This window comes from Nanorana parkeri, unplaced genomic scaffold (genome assembly GCF_000935625.1).
Source record: "Nanorana parkeri isolate BGI_ZX_2015 unplaced genomic scaffold, ASM93562v1 scaffold630, whole genome shotgun sequence".
NCBI lineage: Eukaryota > Metazoa > Chordata > Amphibia > Anura > Dicroglossidae > Nanorana > Nanorana parkeri.
This window is the reverse complement of record NW_017306898.1, coordinates 836558-861690: the sequence shown is the minus strand read 5'-3', so window position 1 is coordinate 861690 and position 25133 is coordinate 836558. Positions and strand designations below refer to the sequence as shown.

Below are 25133 nucleotides of genomic sequence, written 5' to 3'. Positions count from 1 at the left end.
TTTTTACAAACAAGTGTTGAGATGTAATTGAATAAATCTGGTTAGGCGTGTGTGTATAGATCATTAGGTGACAGTGTGTTGTAAAGCTAGATTTAAAGAAGACCTTTTATTATGCTAATATTAAAAACACACTCTAAACAATATCCGAAATCCACAACCGAATTGTATACCAGAGTTATTATTGTGCCTGCATCCTTTTACATATGTTATGCTTTTTTTTCTGTGTACGCTGCATTATGAGGCTACCATATTGCAATTTTCAGACAGCAGGAAGGGAACTTAATTCTTAGATTATAATGCATTCCCAGCCTCTGAGGACACACAGAAACCGGTGTGACAGATGTGACAAAGATCAATGACATCACATGACCAGCAGACCGGGATCTCAGCTGGAAATAGTGCATCTTAAAGCAATTGTCGCCAGAATAAAATCAGTAAAAAAAAATACCACCACACTGGAAAAGGCACTTAATACTTAGAGAGATACCAAATAGTGGTGGTGTTCTTCAAATAAAACTCTTACCTTGAAAAGTAAAAAATAATTTGGATGTAGGGCTTATAGAAAATGGCGTCTACATTGGATCTCCGACCTGGCAGTTCACACCGCCAACCCTCCTGCCCAACCTTTGCTGCTGACCGAGAGGGCTGCATCTGGAGTATGAGATGACAGCAACTTGTGGAGGCACCACTCACCTTTATGTCTACAACCACCCCTGCGCCAGCCCCCCCATTCTGTCATGCCTGAACCTCTCTGCCACCACGGCTTTGTGCAAATACCCTCTCCTAATCTCTCACCACCACAGCTGACCCTCCATCCTCCTCCCCGCTGCTCCGCAAGTGTACGCCAACCCTCACCACTGTGTCTCTGACAACCATCTAACCCCCCTGGTCCCACCAATGCAGAGGCACATATCTCAGCGCTCGCCAGGCACTAGGAACGGGCACACTTTTGTTGCTTACCTGTAAAAGCCTCTGTGGAGACATCCAAAAGCCAAGAAACGGCTGCTGGGTGCTGCCATCTTCGACATGATCTTGGCAACCACAGCAGATATAAAGTTGTTACTCAAGTGACACTCTAAAGCAGAGGTGGCAACATTGACACTCCAGCTTTGGTGCAACTACAAATCTCATGAGGTATTGCAACACTTGACAGTCACAATCAAGACTCACAGAGGGAGATGAATGATGGTATTTGCAGTTTCCCCACAGCTGGAGTCCCATGGTAGTCTAACCCCTGGGCCATAGCATTTACCTCCTTTCCCAGCACATAAAGAAAAATTGGCTCTCCTTGAGAAATTGTCTGGCAAGTTTAAAGCAACATTGCAAGTGCATAAAAAATTATTTATGGAAACCATTTAAAATATTTGATATGACTTGATCTACAATTTTTTTTAAAGTTGGTGACAGAGTCTCTCTAACAGTCTGGTGGGCTTAACTTTGCTGTCTTGAAGAGCTATGGCCACCAGGGAATCTTCAGCATCTGACCAACCTCCGGGCGTGATAGATGCCTGTAACCCATCTGTGTGCTCTGGTTACATCTGCTACATCACTACTGTGTCCCGCAGCAACAAAGTGGCCAGTGGACGACACAGCGGGAAGTCTGTTGGATGCTGAAAATTGTTTGGCGACCGTAGCTCCGTAAAATAGGACAGGAGTCGTTGCCTGCTGGACTGGCAAGCGTCATTGAGCTCCTTTTGCATGGTGGTATTTTTTTTTTTTTACCTTTTTAGTTTAAGCAACAGGGTTGCTTCAAAGCAAAACTTTAGACATACACTAGACTCCCAATGCAATCCAGTTACATATTTATCAGCCAAATTCCTAAGTGTATTCAAATAGTAGCTTAAAATGATTCTATATTAGCCTTCTGTAAAGCTCTGCACAGCAGGACTCCAAACTGAGAGAAGAAGGAGCACTTTAAGCTACTCAGCAGGCCAATCTAACTCTACTGCATTGCACTGTGCTTGAACTCTAAAGCCTGGACACCTGATAAAGGAGCGTGTGAAGACCTCAAGAGAGTCACATGTTCCTTTACTGTCCAATCACAGGCTGAGACAAGTTACTGACCGTACTCTATAACTCAAATCCACTGGAGAAGAGTGTGGTCCGTGGTCTATGTTGTCTTGCATGGGCCCTTACTGGCATGTAAGACAGAGAACATAAATGTTTCTTAACTGTGAATTTCGCTGTATGTCTACAGTTTCGCTTGAACTGTTAGTTCAATGAGTCAGAGCAAGCAACGCAGAATATTGTGTTAGAATGTTACGTTTTTATGCAAAGCTCACTTTAGGCAATATTCAGCGCTCAGCATGCAGCGGAATAAATCACAAGGAATAAAAACACAACATTGATACAGGGCCATTACAAAGCGCAAGTAGAAAGCAGCAACAAAAGCGGCATACTGGCAGGGAATTAATGTCAGCTGTCAGACCTGCGGGCTCAGAGCTGTGAGTGTCAACACGGCAAAGGCTTTTTAACAATGAAAAACAGCAACATGCAAATGTAAAGCAACACAGGGCAACAAATCAAAAATCTTGTTTTCTTACTCAGGAAACCTGATTGGTAGCTGCACGTTCCTCATCATCATAACACTTTGATGCGTCTACTTAAATGAGGATGTATTTTTATGATTAACCCAAAAAGAAACCTATACTGAGAGAGAATGCCTCTGCTAATTTCTCCATCATGTTCCTTGCCTATCTATGATGCTAATACTTTGGCTTTAAAGAGGACCTGTACCATGGACGTTATGTCCAATATAGGAAAGCATAGGCAAAAGGCTTTCCTATAGACTTTCTGCAGCTGATGTTTTTACGAATACTGACTTACCATGCATTGTTCTACACTTCGTCTGTGTGTGAAGGTGGTTGGAAGAGAAACAGGGCTCATGTCAGAGCAGCCCCCAGATGACTAGTGATCTGTAGATTGGTGTGGTAATGATCAAGAAACCGCAGGAGAGGTTACGAAAGCACAGACCCTCAGAATGAAAGCAGAAGCAGGGAGATCCTTGCACTGCAGGTTCTCAGGTACAGCTTCCTATCCGGCAAGGAGAACAGTGAGCAGCACAGTACTGACCTCCCCAAATCTGACTTCAAATTTGGTGAGACTAGAACTGAGAGGCAGCAGTACCTTATATCTCACACTGCAGATATACAGCTATGAGACTACAGAACAGGAGTGCCCTGCTATTTTTCAGAAGGAATTTCAGGACCAAAAAGGTAGACTTTTCAGGGTACTGCACAGGCAGCACAAAGATTTCTAGATGATCCCTATAAAAGCCAGTCTTCCGATTTTCAGGTCCACCTTAATTCAGTCCATGACCTGGAAAAAGCACCAGCAATTATAACCTTACTAGCATGCATGCATGTTCCAGTGACTAAAACGCCAGAATATTAGCATGATAGCCAGGCAAATAATGTTTCTTTTTCCAGGAAATGTATTTTGGTTATTCTATTACTCTAACCCAATACCAAAAGACTGTTAAAGTGTATCTATGGCCAAAACTTTCTTATTTTTTACGTTTTGGATTAAGTGGTGAGAGGTTTGAACCCCGCCAGGGGTTTACTAGAGAGATATGGCTCTGCTCTGGATAATCACTGACTGGGTATACCGCCACCTGTAGGAGTTGTGACACTATGTGCACTAAAAAACAAAAAGGCATCCCAGGGCGAAGCCCTTGCTGGTGGCCAAGACCCCTTTCACTCAGTTACATGGCATAGCACTGCAAACAACAAGAACAAAAGTATTTACACAGCCCACCCCTCTGGCTTGCTGCTGCCTGTACATATAAATGCCTTTGCCCTTGTTGGTTTGCACTGGTACGCCATGCAACTGAGTTGTCCAAACTTTTGGCCACCAGCAGAGGCTCCCCTGGGCCGTCTTTTTATTAAGCACACAGAGTCTTACTCCTGTAGGTGGCAATATACCCAGTCATTGATTATCTAAATCAGAGCTGTGCCCTCCAATGAAAAAAAGAAAAAAAAGGTTTTGACTTTAAATATACTTTAAGAAAGTTTTATGTTGACATTTGATGATATGTTTTTATTAAAATTACATTATCAGTACAGATTTTTCTCCATGTAAAAAAAACCCACCAAAGCTGGCCTGTATTCTTCAGCAGATGAAACACCTAATACACCTCCCTTGCCAAAAACATTCACTGATTTCATTGGAAAGGGCATTGTTTTCAAGCCAATGCCTGTTTTGCACTGAGAGTCTCTTTGGCCTTGGACCCCAATCAGATAATCAGTAGGGCTGTAGGCTAGAATCTCAGTACAATGAATTTCCAAGATTGTTTTTTATCTTTTGCTTAAAGTGGACAGCCTCGAAGTGCAGCCGCTGCCATAAAGGCTGCAATGTGTTCTTGGTTTGCATGAAGATACAGGACTAGTAAATTACTAAAGGTACCCAAAAGGCATGAGAAATGGTAGATTGCCTGTTATTGAATGAAATATCGATGGGACACGTTAGAAAACAACATCCAATAACTACCGATTCCTCCATAATAAACTGGCACTGGCAGGCGTCTTTGAGCTTGTGCCAAGCTGACCATTGCCAACCCTCCGCACATAAAAATGAAACACAAAAGCCCAGCTAAGCTGAATGGCCGTGTTTCAGGACTTTGCTGAAAGAGTCAGACTCTACCCTCTAGTGTCTAAGAGCACTTTTAGAGTCCGCTCACACTGCTGCCTTTTAAAAATAACAATATGTGTGCTGTACATCAGTGTAAACGGACCCAACGTTTGGCAGTGGCGACTAGTATGGTAAGTTCAGGGGTCTATAAGTTGGTGCTGAGGCACACATTGCCTAATGGAGCAGGTATTACACCACATTGTGCAATCTGTTCTCTCTCTCTTTTGTGATTTTATGTTTCTAGGTGTGACGTGTGTGATTGCACTTATAACCTTACTGGACACCTCAAAGTTGTTTAAAATGCTTAAAACATGACTTATCATGACTATACAGTATATGTGATGTCAACATGAGGTGAGGAGTACGTTAGTTTAATGTACATGGAACGCCACACACATGAAAACAAAAAACAATGCGTAAAAAAACAGAAATATAAAAAGCGCCATTTACCAACTGTCGGTGTGGTGGCGGCACTCAGAGACGTGGCGGAGGAAATAGACGACGTGCTCTCAGCTCGGGCTAGAGGGGCGGTGGGAGGTGGACTGGAGGAGTGGACAGGGGGACTGAATGGCCGTGACTAAGGGGGGGAAAAAAAGAAAAAAGATAGATGGTTAGAACCCAGACTGGTTATTATCAATTCCGCATTCCTCATGCAAAAGTGATTATTTCCCTTAATTCCAAGTCTGAATAAGAGATCTGACTTCAAAGAAGAAAGTAGACACTTCTCCCACGGCCTGGGTGCTGAATGCCGTTCTAATGCAGGGAAATCATCCCCTGAAGTATCTGGAAACCAACAGTACCGGGAGTGCTGCACTGAGTGGTTCCTCCTGCCAACCTCTACCACACTACATGACACAGTGGTGACGTAGGGGTCGGCAGGAGTGCAGCAGGGGTTCGACACTCCTGGAAGTGTCGGTCTCTGTAGATATGTCAGCGATGTAGGAAGTGGGAAAGGGCAAAGTGACGGCCTGTGTAAACCCTGGACCACTTTATACTCGCCTCTCCTGTGCTCCTTCCTCTGTCACAAGTGACACCAAAAAAAAAATTCAAATTCAAAATATTAACAATGACTTACAAAGCCATCCACAACTCTGCCCCCGGCTATATCTCAAACCTGGTCTCAAAGTATCATCTTAACTGTCCCCTTCGCTCTTCAAAAGACCTTCTGCTTTCCAGCTCTCTCGTCAACTCCTCCCATGCTCACCTCCAGGACTTCACTAGAGTCTCTCCCATCCTCTGGAACTCTTTTCCCCAACCTGTCTGTCTATCTCCCACTCTGACTGCCTTTAGGTTATCCCTTAAGACTCATCTCTTCAGGGAAGCCTATCCCACCTCAACCTAACCACTCAACCATCACATTCTCAGACAATTCATCCCCACACAGCTACCTCCTCATGTATCACTTCTCCCTCCTTTGTAGATTGTAAGCCCTCAGGGGCAGGGCCCTCCTTACCATCTTGTCTTGAATTGTAATTGTAATGTCTTCCTTATATTGTAAAGCGCTGCACAAACTGTTGCCGCTATATACATCCTGTATAATAATAATGATAATAATAATAGAGAAGCAAATGTAAATTGGTCACAAAGGACTAAACATAGACACTCTCGCTTTACCCTGAATGGAGACAGTGTCCCTTTAACCTAAATTAAGATAAAGTAAAATACAAGCACCTGCATCTCATCAGGAAACTATATAGATACAGCTCAGCATGCTGCTAATGTGCTAATGAAGGAATGACATCAGCACACTAATGAAAGTGACAATCAAGTCAAGACTGATCTGCATACAAGGTTAAGAAGAACACACACTACTGAATTTTGAACAGCAAAAAAAGTCGGCCCCAGATACCACTAGTGAGAAATGTAAACGCACCACATCTGTAACTGAAGGTTTTCCAGGAGGAAGTTTAGGCCGAGATGGTGGGCGAGGAGGAGGTGGTGGAGGGGTTGTACTGCAGGCGGAGAGAGGAGTCGCAGGGCGAGCAGGAGACGATGTGCCTGAAAAGAAGGAAAATGAAAAAAAGGAATGAAAAGCCCGAAAAACATGTAAACTGGTCAATCTGAACCAGACAATATGTTGCAGATTAACGAATTCCTCGACTTTGATCATACCAGGCAAAGTAACAGACTCGCTTTACAGCCGGCACAATTCAGTACCCCTCTCCAACCATTCCGCTGCCAGACCCCAACGCGCAGGACTTCTGGGTATGGAAGATGACGACATGACAATACCGCCTGCCTCCCACAATATGGCACTCAACGGCCGAATGACAATCCCTGGACCCCACCACTGTCATGTAAAGGCGCAAATCTGTGTGTCGTGTCATGTCATGCACAGGGAGATTGCAATCCATCTGTAATCAACTCAGGAGCACATCGCATGTGTAAATTAATTGCCTACTGGTAACTGTAAAACACGGACAGGCAAGCACTGCCAATGATGGAAAAGTAGTCACCACTGCAGATACAGTCTGAGCCTTATAACGTGTGAAGAAGGCTTTTGATAGCATCCAATGGGAGCATATTATAAAGACTCTGAAGAGATCTGGAGTTGGGGGTAATAATTTTACAGGGTCTGGAGAACATCAGACCTCTGGTGCAAGGTTGATAATTATTGGCTCTATATCTAAGATGGCTGAGATTTTTGCCAGGGGCAAGACAGGGGAGTTCACGTTAATATTTAATCCTGCAGTGGAACCTCTAGCTGTTACCCTCAAAAAACAACCTCCCTGGGGTAGTGGTGGGAACCAAAGTGGTAAATGTCTCTTCTTAAGCAAATTATATGCTTTTTATGATAAACAAAGGCCTGTGGGACGAACCCAGCCTTCTAGGCCATTTCATGTGGCCCTTGCACCTCTCCTGCAGCTTTACATTTTTAAAATCAAGCTGGTGCTGTAAGCAGTTGCTGGGCTTCACAGGAAGGTTGCGGAGGTCCACAGCAAGGTCCCGGCAGCCTTCCTGTGAATTTTGGTGCATGTTTACAGCGCTGGCAGCCAATCTCCTCCTTCCTGTGGATCCATGCCCCCCGCCAAGACTGACCGGGACCCCTGGTGAGACTGCATAAACCCTGTATAGCCACCTGAGAGTCCCCACAGCCCACCAGAGAACTTGCACAGCCACCCGAGAGTCCGGACTATTACACGACTTGCCATTATTTTTCCTAAACTTTTGCTTTCAGCACTAGCTTCTAAGTTATAACTTAAACTAGTAATAATCAAATGCAGAAACAACCGGCCCTTTGAGGGCAACCATAATGCTGATGCACCCCTGTTCTAAACCATGCAAGTTCCTACCAATGATTATAGACTTGAATGAGAGATTTAGATCGTCAGAATATTTATACAAGGGAGAATTAAAAAATAAAAGGTAAAATACATTTAATGGCTTTAATAGAAGTAACTGTGAGCACTTGAAGATATCACTTTTCCACATAGTCCCTATGCAAGATGATGCACTTGCTGTATCGTTCAACTAGCTTCTGTATTCCTGCAGAGAAGAAGCTTTTCGGCTGCTGCTGAAGCCAGGTGTGTACCTCTTCCTTTACTTCATCATCAGAGGTGAACCTGGGACCACGGAGCGCCTCCTTCCTTTTGCTCTCCAGGTCGTAGTGGTGCACCCATGTCCGTCAACGATGGCAATTCCCTCCAGAATACACCGATCTGCTTCATACTGTCTCAAGAACTGGGTCACAACCTCCACACATGTTGCTTGTGCAGAGTAGTAAGCTGTTTGGGAAACCTTCGTACGCAGACTTTCCCGTATCCCAAGTCATCATGCACTATGGCAAATGCAGATCCATAGCTGATATCCCCAAAGAAAGCACGCTGCGGCACGTTGTTATGATGCAATCATGCAGTGGAGCGTCCATGTTTCTGTCCACGTGACTACCTTTCGATAAACGTCCATGCGCTGTACTGCCCATGGTCCAAATATCCAACCGGCTATGTTAATATGCAGCACTGCACAAGCGTCTCTCTTTTCTGCTTACTGTGTAATATATAAATTGCCTTTACTTTTTGATTCTCCCTCGTATATTCCTCCTGGTAGTGGATGCAATCAGAGGTTTTAGTCACTTAGGATTATATCTTGCGGATAGCTGGGATAACTTAACTATCCTCCTGTTCTAGACTAGGTGCTCGGACTTGGACCAGGAATGGGAAGAGCTTGTTAAGAGGGCGAGTGAATTTGATCGAATCTAATAACTTAAAGTGACATTAAACCCTCAGATTTGTTAACATAAAACAATAGTGTAATGTGCGCCTTACTGTAATCCATGGTTGTTTCCCTTCTCTTTGCTGCTCTTCCTTTTAAATCTGTATCTCTTCTCATGCTGGGCAGAACTTCTGTTTTGCAGCAGACTGCCTTGTCTCTGGAATGGATACATGGTGTCTGTGTCCAGGTTCACAACCTGAGCCAGCACTACAGGAAGAGGCACTCAGCTGCAAAGGGAAGTTCTCCCCCAGCATGAGAAGACATGAGGATTTAAAAGGAAGAGCAGCAAAGAGAAGGGAAACTACCATGGATTACAGTAAGGCGCACATTACAGTATTGGTTTATGTTAAAGTGACATTAAACCCTCAGATTTTTTAACTATCCTCCTGTTCTAGACTAGGTGCTCAGACTTGGACCAGGAAAGGGAAGAGCTTGTTAAGAGGGCGAGTGAATTCGATCGAATCTAATACTTTGCAAAGCTCGATGTATCTGATTCAATCTTTGCCCCGCCTGATTCGTGTGGATGGATTTGTGGAGATTGAAAAAGGGGATTATAAATTTAATTCTTATCAAGAGGGGGAAAAAAAATAAGAGTAGAATAAATGGATCAGTATTTAACTAAAGATGGCTTGGGACCTCCAAATATTAAATCCTATAATATGGCTGTGCTGGTAAGAACTGCTTTAGCCAGGCTCTTAAATAATGATAGTTTTATTGATTTCTAGGTGAAGCACCAATTCACTGAGGGGGTTGCTTTGGCATTTTGATTACATGCAAAGGAAAATGTATGCAATTTGGAGGTGCAACAGACCTCCAAGTTTGTGATAGCAGAGTTTTATTGGGCTACCTCTTGCGGGAAGAAAATTGTTTTGAATGTTGTTGGGTTCAAATATAGAGACACATTTCCAGTGTTTTAATGGATTGGATAGGATATTGGGATTACCTACAACCTACTAACCTGTATGTACAGTGATACAGGATCACTGCATGTGTTACCGCCAGATATAGTTTTTTTGATGATACGACTTACAGAGCAGAGTCACTCAATCACTGACAGGAAAAAAAAAAATCTTACATACAGGTAAGTAAATTACTATCCCAGGACATGTACAGCCAGGGCCCACCATTTATTCTTAGCAGTCTAACCACTGGGCGCTCCTCCATAGAGATTGTCCTAGCAATATATGCTGCACTGGCAATTACAACCATGGTGACACACCAATGTTTTTTAGCCTTTTCCACGTGGAAATTTTCAAGGTAATCTCCTTGTAGTCCTTCCTTTGCAAGTTAGAACATACACAACATACTTCGTGTTGCAAGTTGTTTTAGTCAAAATAATTTCCCTGTATTACAGGATACAATTGTTCATGAATCAACCAAAAACGGTCAATGGCAAGATTTTGCTTTTAAAGTGACTTGGTGACAGATATGAGCCCATTTTTTTGCAGCCACACAAAACAGACGCCCCCCTACTCTGGCTAATACTCAAGCACCTTCATGTCAATTAGGGATTGTCAGTGGATTTGGCAGCCTTGGGGTGTAGGATCTTGCGGGTAGATGGGGACTAAAGCTTAGGAGGTCTCAAAGTGGAAGCTGAGGGTGTGCTCTGAAGTTACAAGCAAATTTGTGCATTTACTATAAAAGCCATGCATAGGCCTTCCCACTTCCTGTTCTTTAATGTGGCAAGAAAAAGAATCATCAACTTGCGCAAAAAGATCGATTGTTTATGGACTATATATGGATAGCATCAAATGAACTCCAGTTATACTGGTAATTACTCCAGAGAAGATGTATGCACCGATCCTGCAGCCTGGTTGGTTGGATAGGGAAACATCCATATAACAGCACTGTAAAGAAAACATAGAAAACCGGCGCACCGATCTGAGTGCAGTATAAAGTGACTATTTAATAAGGGTAAAAGTAATGCACTTACAGGATATTAAAAAACATCTCGCCTGTCACGCATCAGATGAAAGTCCCATCTCAGCTGCTGGTACGAGATTGCTATCAGGATAGGGAGAAAGCAGAGTCCAGTTCAGTCCAGAAAGATCCCAGGACGCCTGTGCTGGAAGACACAGGTCTGATCCAGTGGCTGAGCACTCCTGAGGCCTGAGGCTTGACAAAGGAGGTGAACCTCTGAAACGCGTTGCCTAGCAACACCTGACGACCCGGAAGTACTCAGCAGCTGTGACCCTGCTTTGAGGAGAACCAGCCACAGCAGTGCTCAGCCACTGGATCAGACCTGTGTCTTCCAGCACAGGCGTCCTGGGATCTTTCTGGACTGAACTGGACTCTGCTTTCTCCCTATCCTGATAGCAATCTCGTACCAGCAGCTGAGATGGGACTTTCATCTGATGCGTGACAGGCGAGATGTTTTTTAATATCCTGTAAGTGCATTACTTTTACCCTTATTAAATAGTCACTTTATACTGCACTCAGATCGGTGCGCCGGTTTTCTATGTTTTCTTTAATGTGGCAAGGATCTCACTGACCAATGGAGGAGCTAAGCAAGGAGGGCCAAGCTTGACATTTACAGGAAAAGTTATGATTTGCCGATACCCACAGTTGCCTATACAGGCAGTCCCAGAGTAACGAAGAAGATATGGTCTGTAGGTTTGTTAAGTTGAATTTGTGTGTAAGTTGGAACAGGTATAGTTTTTAAGTGCAACTCTGCAGGAAACAATGGGCATTGTTTCCTGCAGCATTCTCCAGGAAACCAGGGTAGAAATATATGCTTAACTCTTAGGCGGGGTTCATGATTGAGGGACTAGGCATCATACAACCTGGAATAGGACAGGTGCTGTATCACAGAGTGGGGAGTCTGCAGTGCTGGATATAAAGCCCCATTCACACTGCGCGATTCGCAAATCTCGCGTTTGTCGCGAGATTTGGATTTTGCACGATATCGCGCAAATGCTTGCATTGAGCAAGCTTGAATCGCGGCTAAATCCGCTCCAAAAAGGGTCCTGCTGTAGCGATGCACGACCCGCAACAGCAGGACCCTTTGCCCCATTGAGAAGCATTGGAGAGCGATATCGCGCTGTAAATTGCCGCGATATTGCGGGAATTTCCGCTCGATAAATCGCTAAGTGTGAACGGGGCCTAAGGGGGATATTACAGCAGAAGCTGCTTTTTTATTTTACTCCTGCAGGGGTAATTTGTTTAAAGTGACACTTCAGGGGCTAAAGCTTAAAAATTTGACTGTAGATCCTCAAATCATCTCTGAATTGGTGCTGACACTGTCCTTCCTTCTGGAGGGGGGCTACTTGTTCCCCATGGTGTGTGTTGTAAAGTAGTCACCGCTCCAAGCTCGCTCCCAGGATAGACTACAATCTCAATACAAATGAGTAAACTAAGCATGAGATTGTAGTCCATCCCGGGAGTGATCTTGGAGCGGTGACTACTCTACAACCCACACAGGGACCATGGGGAACAAAAGTAGCCACCCTCCAGAAGGAAGGACAGTGTCAGCACCAATTCAGAGATCATTTGAGGATCTACAGCCGAGTGATACACAATTAAGAGACATTTTTGAGATTTAACTCCAGGACTTTAGTGTCCTATAAATGTATAGGCTGGAGTTGGTCCTTAACCTCCCATTGTCCATTAAACCTTTATTAATGCTTTTAAAAAATATTCACCAACCTTTCCCACCCCTCTTGATAGCATTTTGCCTATTAAAACAGGAAAGGTAAACTTCAAATATAACAATTAGTAATTCTAATAAAGAATTTAGTAAAAATTTACCACTTGCGCTTCCGGTGCCGCTACTTGAACTGGGCCCAGGAGAAGACACCACAGTCCTGTATGTGGGGGGCGGAGGTGGGGGTGGTGTAGCTCTTTGTCCCAGCCCAAAATCTTTAGGAGACGCTGTCGTTTCTAATACTTCATCTTTAATGAAGGACTGTTCCGCTATTTTCTTGTGGACCTCTTCCAGGTTGAGCGGGGAAGGTATATTTCGACAGATCTCTACAGGAGGCGGCGGTGGTGGCGGCGAGGAAGGTTCACATGGGCTTTCGAGTTCTTCAGCTGAAGGGGACTCGGCCATTCTACAAGGAGCGGGGACGGGGGAGATTGATTCTGGGGAAGTGTCAGAAAACCTGATCCATTTATCTTCTGAGGTGACTGCCACACACCTGGGGGATAATAAGGGGCCGAAAATACTGTCCATGTCATTGATCCTTGAAACTTGTTCTTCTTCGGCATCTTCTTCTCTCCGTTCAACTTCGGAAACTGTAATTTGATCTGTAAGGAAAGTGGAAGAAAAAAAGAAGACAAATTAATTCTCTCATGAAAAAACCCTGGGTGCTGTTCAACTGTCACTTGTAGTATTTATTAGGGATGCACCGATACTAGTATTGGTATCGGTGCAGATACCGATTATTTGGGCAAGGACTCGTACTCGTCCAAATGCTCCGCTCCCGGAACTTCTCGTCAGAGGGAGCATGGAGCCGGCTTCCTTTCCAATCAGGAAGCCGGGCATCACATCATGACCCGCCTCCAGGCTTCCTAATTGGCTAGGAAGCCGGCTTCACTTGTTGCTAGGCAGCCTGGCTCCTAACCAATCAGGAAGCCAGGCGGCATGTGATTACCCGCCTCCCAGCTTCTTGATTGGTCAGGAAGCCAGGCTGCCTAGGAACAAGTGAAGCTGGCTTCCTAGCCAATTAGGAAGCCTGGAGGCGGGTCATGATGTGATGCCCGGCTTCCTGATTGGCTAGGAAGCAAGCTTTATTTGTTGGTAGGCTGCCTGACTTCCTAACCATTCAGGAAGCCGGGCGGCACATCAGACTCGCGTCCCGGTCTCCTGACTGGCTAAGAAGCCAGCTTCACATGTTGCCTAGAAGGCATGGCTTCCTGACGTGCCGCCCGGTTTCCGGATTGGCTAGTAAGCCGGCTTCACTTGTTGCCTAGGCGGCCTGGCTTCCTGACCAATCAGGAAGCCGCTCGGCTGGTCATGATGTGCCGCTCGGCTTCCAGATTGGTCAGGAAGCATCGGCAAATAAAGCAGCTGTTATTTAGCTAGAACACCGGCTTCACAGGAAATCAGGAAGCTGGGTCACGAATCATGATCCTCCGCCCGACTTCCTGATAATCGCGGCACACAGTACCGGTACTCGGCGAATGCCCAAATAAAAAATATCGGTACTCATACACGATACTGAAAAACTGGTATCAGTGCACCCCTAGTATTTATATACCTGTATCCCTAATGGGGAGATTCACTCTTACTATTTGCCTTGGTGACCAACCTTGCTAGGACAGAATGTGATGGGAAATCCAAAAAATTGTACGGAATAGGTTTGCTTTAAGGACCTGGACCTGTGACACCAACAGACATCTCTAACTAGAACACAGCATCATTAGAGGAAGAGGGCAGAATGGACACAACGAAAATAAAAATGTCCACCTGCTTTTTGTTTAGTTCCCTTTGGCACTATCCTTTAATTTAATACCTCAAGTAGAATGATTCACCAGCCCTGTACTGCCAGAGCTGGATCCACAGCTACTAATCGTATTTAAATATCATTATTTGGTATCATCATTTGTTCAGCTGGCTCAGATCAAGTGCTATTATCCACTGACATCATGACAGAAAAACAAGCGCTGTAAAGTAGTGGTGGGCTATTCCAGCCCTCCAGCTGTGCTGCAACTACAAATCCCAACATGCCTGTAACTGTCAGTCTTGCAATGCCTCATGGGACTTGTAGTTCCACAACAGCAGGAGGGCCAGAGTTGCCCGCCCCTGCTGTAAAGGATGCAGAGAGTTGCTTTGCCCTCCAGCTTGTGATGCTGCCTTTTGCGGTGGATTCACAAGTGTCATGACATGTCGGCCAGTACACTGTACAGGTATGAGTTGGTGCGTGCAGAGTAAAGGCTGATACTAGGTCACACCAGTGAAAAACTGTGGAAAAGCTGCTGAAGCTGTATGAGGTGCACATGTTCTACATATAACAAGTGTAATGTCCAACCTAAGTGGTTGAAGTAACTCAAATGAAAGGGAGAAAGTTACTAAGATATTGTTTAAAGTAGTATTAAAGGCTGGGCGTTTTTTTTCCTTAATACATTCTCTGCATTAAAAGGAGAACTATGAGGTGAGTGCTTTTCACTCACCTCATAGTTCTAGCTGACCTGTGACAATGAGACTGTCACAGGTCGGCTCAGTAGATCGGGAGGTGAGCGAACACATACCGGCGTTCGCTCACCTCTCAATCCTGCCACAGCTCTCTGCCGTGACAGGGGAGGGGCTGGATTCCCCCTCCCCGATCCGCCAGCGCTGACTGGTGGATCGGACGGGGGAGGGGGCGGGTACAGCTGGCTCTGCTTCTAGATAGGCAGAGCCAGCTGTCACTCACGCAGCTGGGCGGATCTCGACATCGGGAACGACGTTAGGGTAACGGGAGGACGCTAGTTTGTGTCCTCCCGTTACCCTACGAAGAACTATGGGGAAAACCCTGACCCCATAGTTCTCCTTTAAAGGTTAAAAACACCCAATACCTTTTTGACTCCCTAGTCCCCCCTCCCACATTTACCTGTCCCCGCCACCGGTCCCCGCAGCGATCCTGAACTCCCTGGTTGCAGGGGAGGAGATTGAAGGCAGAGGAGCTCCTTCTGCCATCAATCAACCTGTTGGGCGGAGACGTGTCTATGGACGCACACAGGGCACGGCTGGGAATGAGCATGCACGGGTGCCTGCACAGCATCCGCTTAGCTGCTGGAAGCACCCGTGCGGAGGGAGAGAGCATGTGGGGACCAATTAGAAAATGAGGAATTAATAAAAATTAAGGGTAAAAAACCTGAAGATCTAGAACAAAGACAGTCTCCCAGTGGAAAAAAAACAAAAACGCTAAAGCTTTAATCCCTGTGAAGTAGAACTATCTATGTTTTGCAGCACTTACAGTTTTTTTTTCTTAGTCTCCCTGCAAAGTCCCACAAATACCTGTTGATCCTGCCAGGGAAATCCGCCTAATGCACCTTCCTGTGACAATGCGGCAACAATGCTGCACTGCTCCTGAATTTAGAGCAGAGTTGTCGCTCTCATGTAGTTGTGGGGTGTGTGGCTATCAGCATTGCCTGTAGCTTGTTCATCAACACTTGGCCACACCTAGCCCCGGCCACTGCTTTCTACATTGACAGCGTTGCCTCTGTTGCTAAAACACTCCCACTGTGAGCTGCAGTGTCTGGGAGGGGGAGCGTGTGAAACACAAATGGAGGATTTGGCTGTATCAGGAAAGGTAAAGGCAGATTTTTTGTTTATTTGTTGTTTACTTTCTGAGACTTGTGCATCACATAGTAATTAGATTTGGAGACCTGTTTAGACTGTCATACAGGAGCCTTCAGCATTGAAAGACAGCTGTGTTATAATTCTGATAACCCATTGGGCCACTTCTTAATGGCTAAGGTGCCTTCACCTAAATCATTTTACTTCTGCAAAGTGCAGGAGACTTTTAGAAGCCATTACTGGGCAGTCTGCACTGGATGCCAGATGGTCCACCCTTGTACGGCTTTTACTTGCAACCTGCAGCTAAATAATTTTCATATTTTAAACTCCATCCACCAAAAGGAGAAACGTTAATCAATCAAACTGACTTTCTGGTGTCCCCAAGTTACTGGTGGCCCTGGTGATTTGCAAATGTCCAACACAATGGAGGTCATTAGTTTGAACCAAAGCCAACAAACTCCCATAAAATCATTTAGATTTGCTATTCTTCAGCAAATGGAACAATACAAAGATTTACATAGTGCTACTTCTAAAAACAAGACTGTTTACTGACAGCATGGCAGAAGTCACTCACCTATCTCTGCTGGCAATGGCGAAGCTGTTCTTGGTGGAGTGGCTGGAATATTTTTGGGTGGAATAGGTGGAGGTGCTATCAGAAAAAAAAAAGATTGTTAGATTCCAAATGTACATTCATTGAACAAAAACGTCTTGAGTAGGCAGAAGGAACCTCGGAGCGTGGTGGGGGGACACTCCTGAAAGTGTTGATTGCCGAAGGGCTTCAGAGCTGGAATGGAAGGAGAAGGTAGGAGACACGGGCCATCTGGAACTTGAGTATGCAACTACTCCTCTTGCAAGGCAGTAGTGGTTTCATATGTTTAGAGACCCCTCAATACTCACATTCAGCATGCTGTTTACCAGTCAGCGCCCTGGGACTTAGCCCTTTTCGTCTTCCTCACATGACACTGTTCAGGCCTGGTGATTGGCTGTGTAGACCTGAGCAGTGTATCCTGGGAGAATGGGGAGGTGATCACATTCCACCATAGCAGAAAATAGTGGGGATCTCTGACAGATAAACAAAGCAGTGGGGATGAGAGTGAGTATAACGTCTCTCGTCAAATTACAGATAAAGGGCCATATTCAGGGTTTAACATGAAACATTGTGACCTCGCTAATCCCCTCCCACACTTATCTGAATCTCAGGGTTCTTCTCCACGAAGTCCGATGCCGTTTTTTGAAAATGGTGTGGCTGCGCACACAGCCATGTCATCCATTCACAAATCCTTTGACATGATCTGCCACCGTGGCAGAGGGACTTTTACTTCTCAATGTAGTAAGAGTGCGGTGAAGTCACCACACTTGTAGTCCACTGACACTTCCTCTTGTCCCTGTTACTGAATGTTCGTATGCCAGTTACTGAATGTCTGTAAGGACAGGGACAAGAGGGAGAATCTTGAGGATGCATTGATTGCACTTGCAATGCTTTACTGGCCCCAAAGTATAAAAATAAATGCACACTTTGTTTTAAATGTGCCCATTTACTTATTTTTAAAGGTGGACTTTACCTTTAAACTAAAAAAAAGAAACAAAGTACCGTATTTTTCGCTCCATAAGACGCACTTTTTTGCCTCCCCAAAAGGAGCGCAAAAAATGTGACTGCGTCCTATGGGAGCGAATACCTATCGCCCGACGCCCGGGACATGCAGTTTCGGGCGCCGGGCGAGTAGTTTCTTTTTGTACATTCAGCCCTGCTCCTGACAAGCAGAGCTGAATGTACAGTGGGAGCCGCTGCTCGTTTAATACAAGCGATCTAATTAGATCCCTTGTATTAAATCGAGCGGCGGCGATCGTGTCCGCCCCCTGCCGTGGTTTTTGGGGTCCCCCGCTCCTCTGGGGGACCGTGACCCATCACAGTCCCCCATAGGAGCTCACCATAGAGCCCCTTGAGCAGACGAAGAACGTCGTTCTTCGTCTGCTCTGTGTGATTACGGAGACAGCGCCACCTGTCTCAGCGGTCACTAAATGCAGCTTCTGTGACAGAATTTCTGTCACAGAAGCCCTGCGTCCTATCGTCCGGAGCGTCTTATAGACCGCAAAATACGGTAACTACATAAACAAGTGTGGGTACTAGCATAGTTATGCTATATACATAAACACAGGACACAAACAAAGAACATAGAAAAATACTTACTTCCCGTGGGCAATGGTCTTGACAGGTTTGGGGATTCTGCAGTTGCAATATTTTGTTGTGAAGCTCCCCATATTTCGGGCTGATCTAGAGGAACTGAGATGGGAAAGTTTTGTTCAAATAATACATTATTGATAAACGTCACCAAAATAAGGTATATACACAAATGTTTGAGCTGGAGAAATGCAGGCTACAGAAAACACAGGAAGAAAAACACCCGGACCATAATAAAGTCCTTCCTATTAGCTGCCCCTATTTAAGTAAACAATTGATCTTTGTGGAGATACAACACACACACAGACAGACGTTTCCATCTCCAGGACTCAACTCACCCTCAGACTTGGACTCCTCGAAGGTAGATTCCAGAGGAGGCCCGAATAATTCAGCTGGTGTCTTCTTACTAAAGGAATGTGCAACAGACAGTTTTTAAAGTGTTGGCTGATGAATTAGAGAACTGGGGCAGCTAAGGTGTTACAGCCATCCTATAATTATTGTAAAAAAGAACACATTGTGGACGTACACTGCCTACAACCCCCCCACAAAAAAAAAAGTAATCCATTGGATAATAGGTCTAGGTTAAGCAACATTATGTCCCCTCCCTGACTATACTGAATTACCAGGTTTTTCCATCAATGGATTTTTTCTTCCCTGATGGCATATTCCAGGATGACAATGCCAGGATCCATCGGGCTCAGATTGTGAAAGAGGGGTCCAGGGTGCATGAGACATCATTGTCACAGATGGATTGGCCACCACAGAGTCCAGACCTAAACCCCATTGAGAATCTTTGGGATGTGCTGGAGAAGACTTTACGCCGTGGTCCGACTCTCCCATCATCGCTACAAGATCTCGGTGATACATGAATGCAGCTCGGGATGGAGATAAATAGGGGTCATTGAAGTGAATGGCACCGCAGCCATGCCCTCTGGCCGCGATGCGATCGGCCGCACGCAATCGCAAGGCACATTATGCCTGCGGTCCGGTGCGATCAAAATCGTGCTTGCAGTATTTTGATCGCACCGGACAGCAGGCATAATGTGCCTTGCGATCCCGTGCGGCCAGAGGGCGTGACTACGGTGCCATTCACTTCAATAGCCCGCCTATTGCCCCACAAAAAAAAAGTGTGCCGGCTGCAATGCGAGACAGTGCGTTCTGGCCAGAATCGGGCCGTAACGTACTGCATCTGGTGTGAACAGGCCCTAAGGCTTGCAAAATAGTCGTTTTTTTAAGTTAGCAAACGCTGCTAAAGCAATATGTGGTCAAAAAAGGGTTAAATCCAGTGTTGTGCTACAAGATACGAACAGAGCCTCCATCTATGTGTAATTGTTTTACAGCTATACATAGGACTGATATATTATTACCATGTGATGACACACAATGATGGACTTTGGCTGCTTTGCAAAACCAACCTTGCAAGTTCAGGCGTGGGAGTCGAACGCCTCGGCCTAGCAATCTCTTCGCCTGTACAGATTGAGAGAAAACGCGTTACGGAGTCTTGGACACTGTTAATTAACAGAATTCCTTCCAACTTCCTATAAGCCGGAATATCTTACAATCGGGTGTCAAAAATCAAAATAAAAGAATCGTAAAAAAAAAAATGAATATGGCAGAAATAATTGCTACAGAATCCTTTTGTAAATTAAGGTCATAAAAAAATGACCTTTCCATTTTAAACTGCAGCCAATGCAAATATCCAAAACTGTCCTGAAAACATTCAATGCATTATGGCGGCCCAGAAATGTCATTTCCTGCTTCTGTGATTGGCTGACTGATTTTGACAGACATCTTTTTTTTGAGAAAGGCGAGATACTCCTTAAAAGGAGAACTATGAGGTGAGCGATTTTCACTCATACTCATAGTCAGAGCCGACCTGTGACAAAGAAGCTTTCACAGGTCGGCTCTATCGATCGGGAAGTGAGCAGAAACATGCCGCCGATCGGCACACTTCCCGATCTTCTCCCTGCAGTGAAGGTGACTGTCAGTCACCCTTCCCCGCAGGGATTCCTCCCCTCTTCGATCCTCCAGCGCTGAGTGGAGGAACGGATGGGGCGGTCACAGCTAGATAGGCAGAGCCAGCTGTCACTCATGCAGCTGGGTGGATCTCGACAGTAATGTCGGGATCTGTCCCGGCTGCGGCGCTCTCAGTATAATCAAGGGCAATAGCCCACGATATACTGAGCTTTGGGTCACGGGAGGACACTAGTTTATGTCCTCCCATGACCCTAAAGAGAGGTATGGGGAAAAACACTTACCCCATAGTTCTCTTTTAAGGTTTAATTACTAGTAAAGGGACGCCGACGCTGCACCTTTCCTCACTACAACACAGAAAGTCCACCAACTGGTTATAATCAACCCGACCCTCCCATTCAGGAACGAGTTTGGAAAGGTGAAACGAGTTGATATTTGTTTAGAAAAGAAGCAGGTAATAATCTGCAACAAAAATCCTAGCACACAGATTACCCAGAGGGGATAGATTTTAGTTTTCTTCAAAAAAGTGGAATTACTCTTTAACCCTTGCAGCGTGAGGGTAGCCGCCCACTTTTTGGTTACCCAGAGATGGGCTTCAAGTTAAAAAAAAAGAAAAAATAACTTATTAGATCCAAAATCTCACATAAACATTCTACTTACGTGACAAGTTTCTTTTAATTGAGCCCTATATTAATAAAAATGAATATTTGTTAAATCACAAAGCATGCACGGTTTAGACAATCATTAGTAGTCACACATTAGAAACAAAAGCCTGTTAATTATATTAATTCAGGGCTGGACAATCTTCATCGACAAGGAAGGGAAAGGTAACAGAAGGGGGGGGGGTCTCAGCCTTGTTACTGATGTGAAATACATGTAGTTGCCTAATTCTAGATATAAAGCCGAATTAAACTTTTTTTTTATATACAAAAACTCTGAATTAGCAGATTTAAAAAAGTGCGCACATGGGGGAGAGGTGGGAGCCGAGCTGTTAAATCACTGCTGGAAGGGGGTGAGCTCCATAGGGGCCAGAAAGCTAGCTCCATGGCTAATCAGAAAGACAGGGCGGGAGTCATTACTCGTCGCCCGGCTTCCTCAAAGGGACTTCCGATATCGGTATTCGGTATCGGTAAGTACCGGGGGGAAAAAAATATCGGTACTCGTACTCGAATCCCTAGTGCACCATGTCTGCGTAATGTGTTTAAAATGGCAGCCCGTGTTACAAAGCACAATTGGAGACTGGGACAGAGCATTGTCACTGGAGAACAGGAAGTGTCTGAACAAGAACCTTCATGGCAGGATCCCAGTGTATTATTTTAATGAAAGCTGCAATTTTGTATAAAATGAAAATGGTTTTTAAAATTGCATTAACATGTTAAAATGTGTTTTGGGTTTTTCTAAGAGTTTAGTGATTGGGTTTACATCTACTTGAGAAATCTAAAAGATGATCAACTGATGGAAACAGAAACAATCTCATGTGGTGATGGGAGGGGGGCAGGGGGGAGGGGTTATGTTACACATGTCTATGGACCTTTGAAAAGTACAGATCTCTAAACTTGCTACAGAGCTTGCAAATTTAGGGCAAAAATGGTCTCAAATAAAAAAAAAAAGCACATTTCAGATATTCCAGCTGTATGGACCCATCCCTCAAATTCTAAATTCATTCGTCCAGCCCTGTATTCATATGTAAGGTGGCAGTAAACAGTTGCTGAATTTAGTCTGGAAATAAACACGCACAGAGCATCTGACAGCCATTTTGTTACAGTTTGGTTAGAAGCGGAAAAGAATGGTACTGAACAACAGCTCTTACCACGTTATACCCATACAAAGTGGACAGCTGGAGCATTGCTTGGTCTGTCCATAGATATGATTTCTTGCGATTTGTAAAACTATGAAGTACGATCTTTGAACCTATTCCCGGCAAACGGCAAAGGAAGCCAATCGCCTGACACAAAGATGAATTCAGCGCTAAACCCAGATTTAATTTTGTGCCTGTAGATCACTTTTAAAGTACAACTGCGATGAGAGAAACACATGGGCAGCCCTCTTGAAAACGCTATTTGCATGTCTGTCCCTGGCTGGGTTCCGGACTTCTAAGCTACAGACCCAGAACAAGCATGCAAATAAAATGAAAGTCAAAGAAAAATCAGAATTCCTTCTTTCTAAACTTCTGCGGAGTCAGTGGCTGAAGGTACCAAGGCCAAAGCATCAGCCGCACAGCCAGATGGCCCAACATTTTGGGAAGATGTCATCTGCAGATTTCTATCCTGACACGTTCCCTTTAACCTAGCTAGAAATTATAGTCCATGAAAAACTTAGAGAGCCCATCACTTTTCTGATGCCAAGTCTTGACATATGGCCTTTATTTAAGTAGGTATTACACTTATCCCCGTGTGTCCTCAGAGGCCCCGGCGTTAGGCTGCCTACAAGTTCTACCAAGAGGCTCCGAGGTGACCAGCGCTCAGCAATGCCGCATGGCTCTCCTCAAATGTCACGGCCTGCCAAGCAGGACACTCCAGCGAAACAAAAGGGGAAACTGTAGAGGTTCCAGAGCTTACAAGGAGAATTATCTCACCCATAGCAAGCAATCAGACTTTCCTTTGTCATATAATGTAGTGAACGAATGAAAAGGAGGACCTCAATGTTAGGTGGAAGCTCTCAGGGTTTCGCCACATGACTTAGGGGTTTTAGGGTAGTCTTTAACGTCTTGGCCATGCACCAGTAGAATGCCGTTTGAAACATTAGGGATGCACCGATACCAGTTTTTCGGTATAAAGTATGAGTACCGCTTGCTTTTTTTTCGTTACTCGCCGTTACCGAAAACTGATACTGGTGCCATGTGCCCCTATTATCAGGAAGGCGGGCGAAAGATCTAGACCCGCCACCCAGCTTCCTGATTGCCTGGTAAACCCGGGTGTTCCATCAAAAGAATACCGACTTCAATTCCCGAGGCTGCCTAGCTTCCTGACCAATCAGGAAGCTGGGCGGCGGGTCATGAGGTGCTGCCTGGCTTCCTGATCGACTGCCTAGCAACAAGTAAAGCCGACTTCCTAGCCAATCAGGAAGCCGGGCGGCATGTCAGGACCTGCCTCCCAGTTTCCCGATTGGCTAGGAAGCCGGCTCCACTTGTTGAAAGGCAGCCTGGCTTCCTGACCAATCAGGAAGCTGGGCGACGAGTTACGATGTTGGTTAGGAAGCCAGGCTGCCTAGCAACAAGTAAAGCCGGCTTCCTAGCCAATCAGGCCGATTGAAAAGGAAGCCGGCTCCATGCTTCCTTGGCACTGTCGGTCAGAGGGAGATCTCCCTCTGACAGGTAGTTCCGGTATCGGAGCATTTGGGCGAGTACGAGTACTCAGGAGGAGATGTGTCAGATCTCTGCAGAGAGACTACTGCATCCACGCAGAGAGCGAGTGCAGGGGACAGGCCGCTGTATTCAGGCAGTGGCTAAGACTTTGCACACCTTTTGTTTTTAAGCACCTAGAATGTATTGAGCCGATTTGAAGCTGAAAGCTCCACATGCCTTTAAAGAAGAACTCTGGTGAAAATGTTTCTTAACCCTTGCAGTGGGGCTAACCCCGCACTGCAAGGGTTAAGTGCTCATTTTGGTCTAAAAATAATGAAGTTATACTCACCCGATCTGTGGAGCTGGCAGGCTTTTAGACGGGTCCTTCCAGCCCCCTCTCCCCCTCTGCTGCAGCGCTCAAAGGTCCCATGAGTCACCAAGTCCTATACATGTATAGGATGTAATGATGCCGAGGGATATACCATTGCTGCAGCGGAGAAGACAGGCTGGAGGGAGCACTCTAAGAGCCAGCTGGCTCCGAGGTTCGGGTGAGTATAACTGTTATTTTTGCACCTAGACCAAAACGAGCACTTTACCCTTGCAGTGCGGGGATAGCCCCAGTGCAAGGGTTAAGAAAAAAAATTCCCCGGAGTTCTTCATTAGGATTCTGTGATCTTTGCTAATAGAAGAAGTACCAGCGATGCCAATTTTGGTGACTTTATATAGAAATCTACCTGTTGGGAAGAAAAGCATGTTACCAAAATGAACGGATAGAACAATAACAAAGCATCATCGTCTGAGAAAAGCAAAAATAACTGAGCTTACCGGACTACGTCTCTGCGGCCAGCACAAGGGAAGAGAGAAGACACACCTAGTCAAAGAGTGATACATCAGTGATCACTAACACACAAGCAGGTCAGACTGTGCTACAGCAAAACCATCCAAGTCAAATGCTGAATGATCAATCACGGCAGAATAGATCCCTCTGAACATTACAAAGAGCCAACTTACAACCTGCACAGCTATAAAAAGAGAGAATTGGAGAGCCATACGTGAAGGCGGCATGAGTGCCAAGTAGTTAATGCAGCTAGAATACAACAGCTGGCTTTTGCTAGACTGGCCCTGGGCTGCTTGATGGAGGTTTCTGCTAAACTGGCCCTCGGCTGCTTGGTAGAGGTTTCTGCTAGACTGGCCCTCGGCTGCTTGGTAGAGGTTTCTGCTAGACTGGCCCTCGGCTGCTTGGTAGAGGTTTCTGCTAGACTGGCCCTGGGCTGCATGCTGGAGGTTTCTGCTAGACTGGCCCGTGGCTGCTTGCTGGAGGTTTCTGCTAAACTGGCCCTGGGCTGCATGATGGAGGTTTCTGCTAGACTGGCCCTTGGCTGCTTGCTGGAGGTTTCTGCTAGACTGGCCCTTGGCTGCTTGCTGGAGGTTTCTGCTAGACTGGCCCTTGGCTGCTTGCTGGAGGTTTCTGCTAGACTGGCCCTGGGCTGCATGCTGGAGGTTTCTGCTAGACTGGCCCTTGGCTGCTTGCTGGAGGTTTCTGCTAGACTGGCCCTGGGCTGCATGCTGGAGGTTTCTGCTAGACTGGCCCTGGGCTGCATGCTGGAGGTTTCTGTTAGACTGGCCCTTGGCTGCTT

General features: G+C 45.5%; 1 protein-coding gene across 1 annotated transcript in view; it reads right to left on the bottom strand.

Annotated features, from left to right (window-relative positions):
• Positions 1-25133, bottom strand: part of SGIP1 (SH3 domain GRB2 like endophilin interacting protein 1) — a 115698-nt gene that overhangs the window by 34751 nt on the left and 55814 nt on the right. Inside the window, exons 8-16 of the mRNA XM_018563096.1 lie at positions 24322-24333; positions 20874-20898; positions 19655-19706; positions 18578-18645; positions 18249-18341; positions 16631-16709; positions 12589-13055; positions 6503-6627; positions 5080-5206 (exon numbers count right to left, since the gene is read on the bottom strand). Coding sequence (XP_018418598.1) covers positions 5080-5206; positions 6503-6627; positions 12589-13055; positions 16631-16709; positions 18249-18341; positions 18578-18645; positions 19655-19706; positions 20874-20898; positions 24322-24333 — 1048 coding nt within the window. The remainder of the gene's footprint in view (positions 1-5079; positions 5207-6502; positions 6628-12588; positions 13056-16630; positions 16710-18248; positions 18342-18577; positions 18646-19654; positions 19707-20873; positions 20899-24321; positions 24334-25133) is intronic.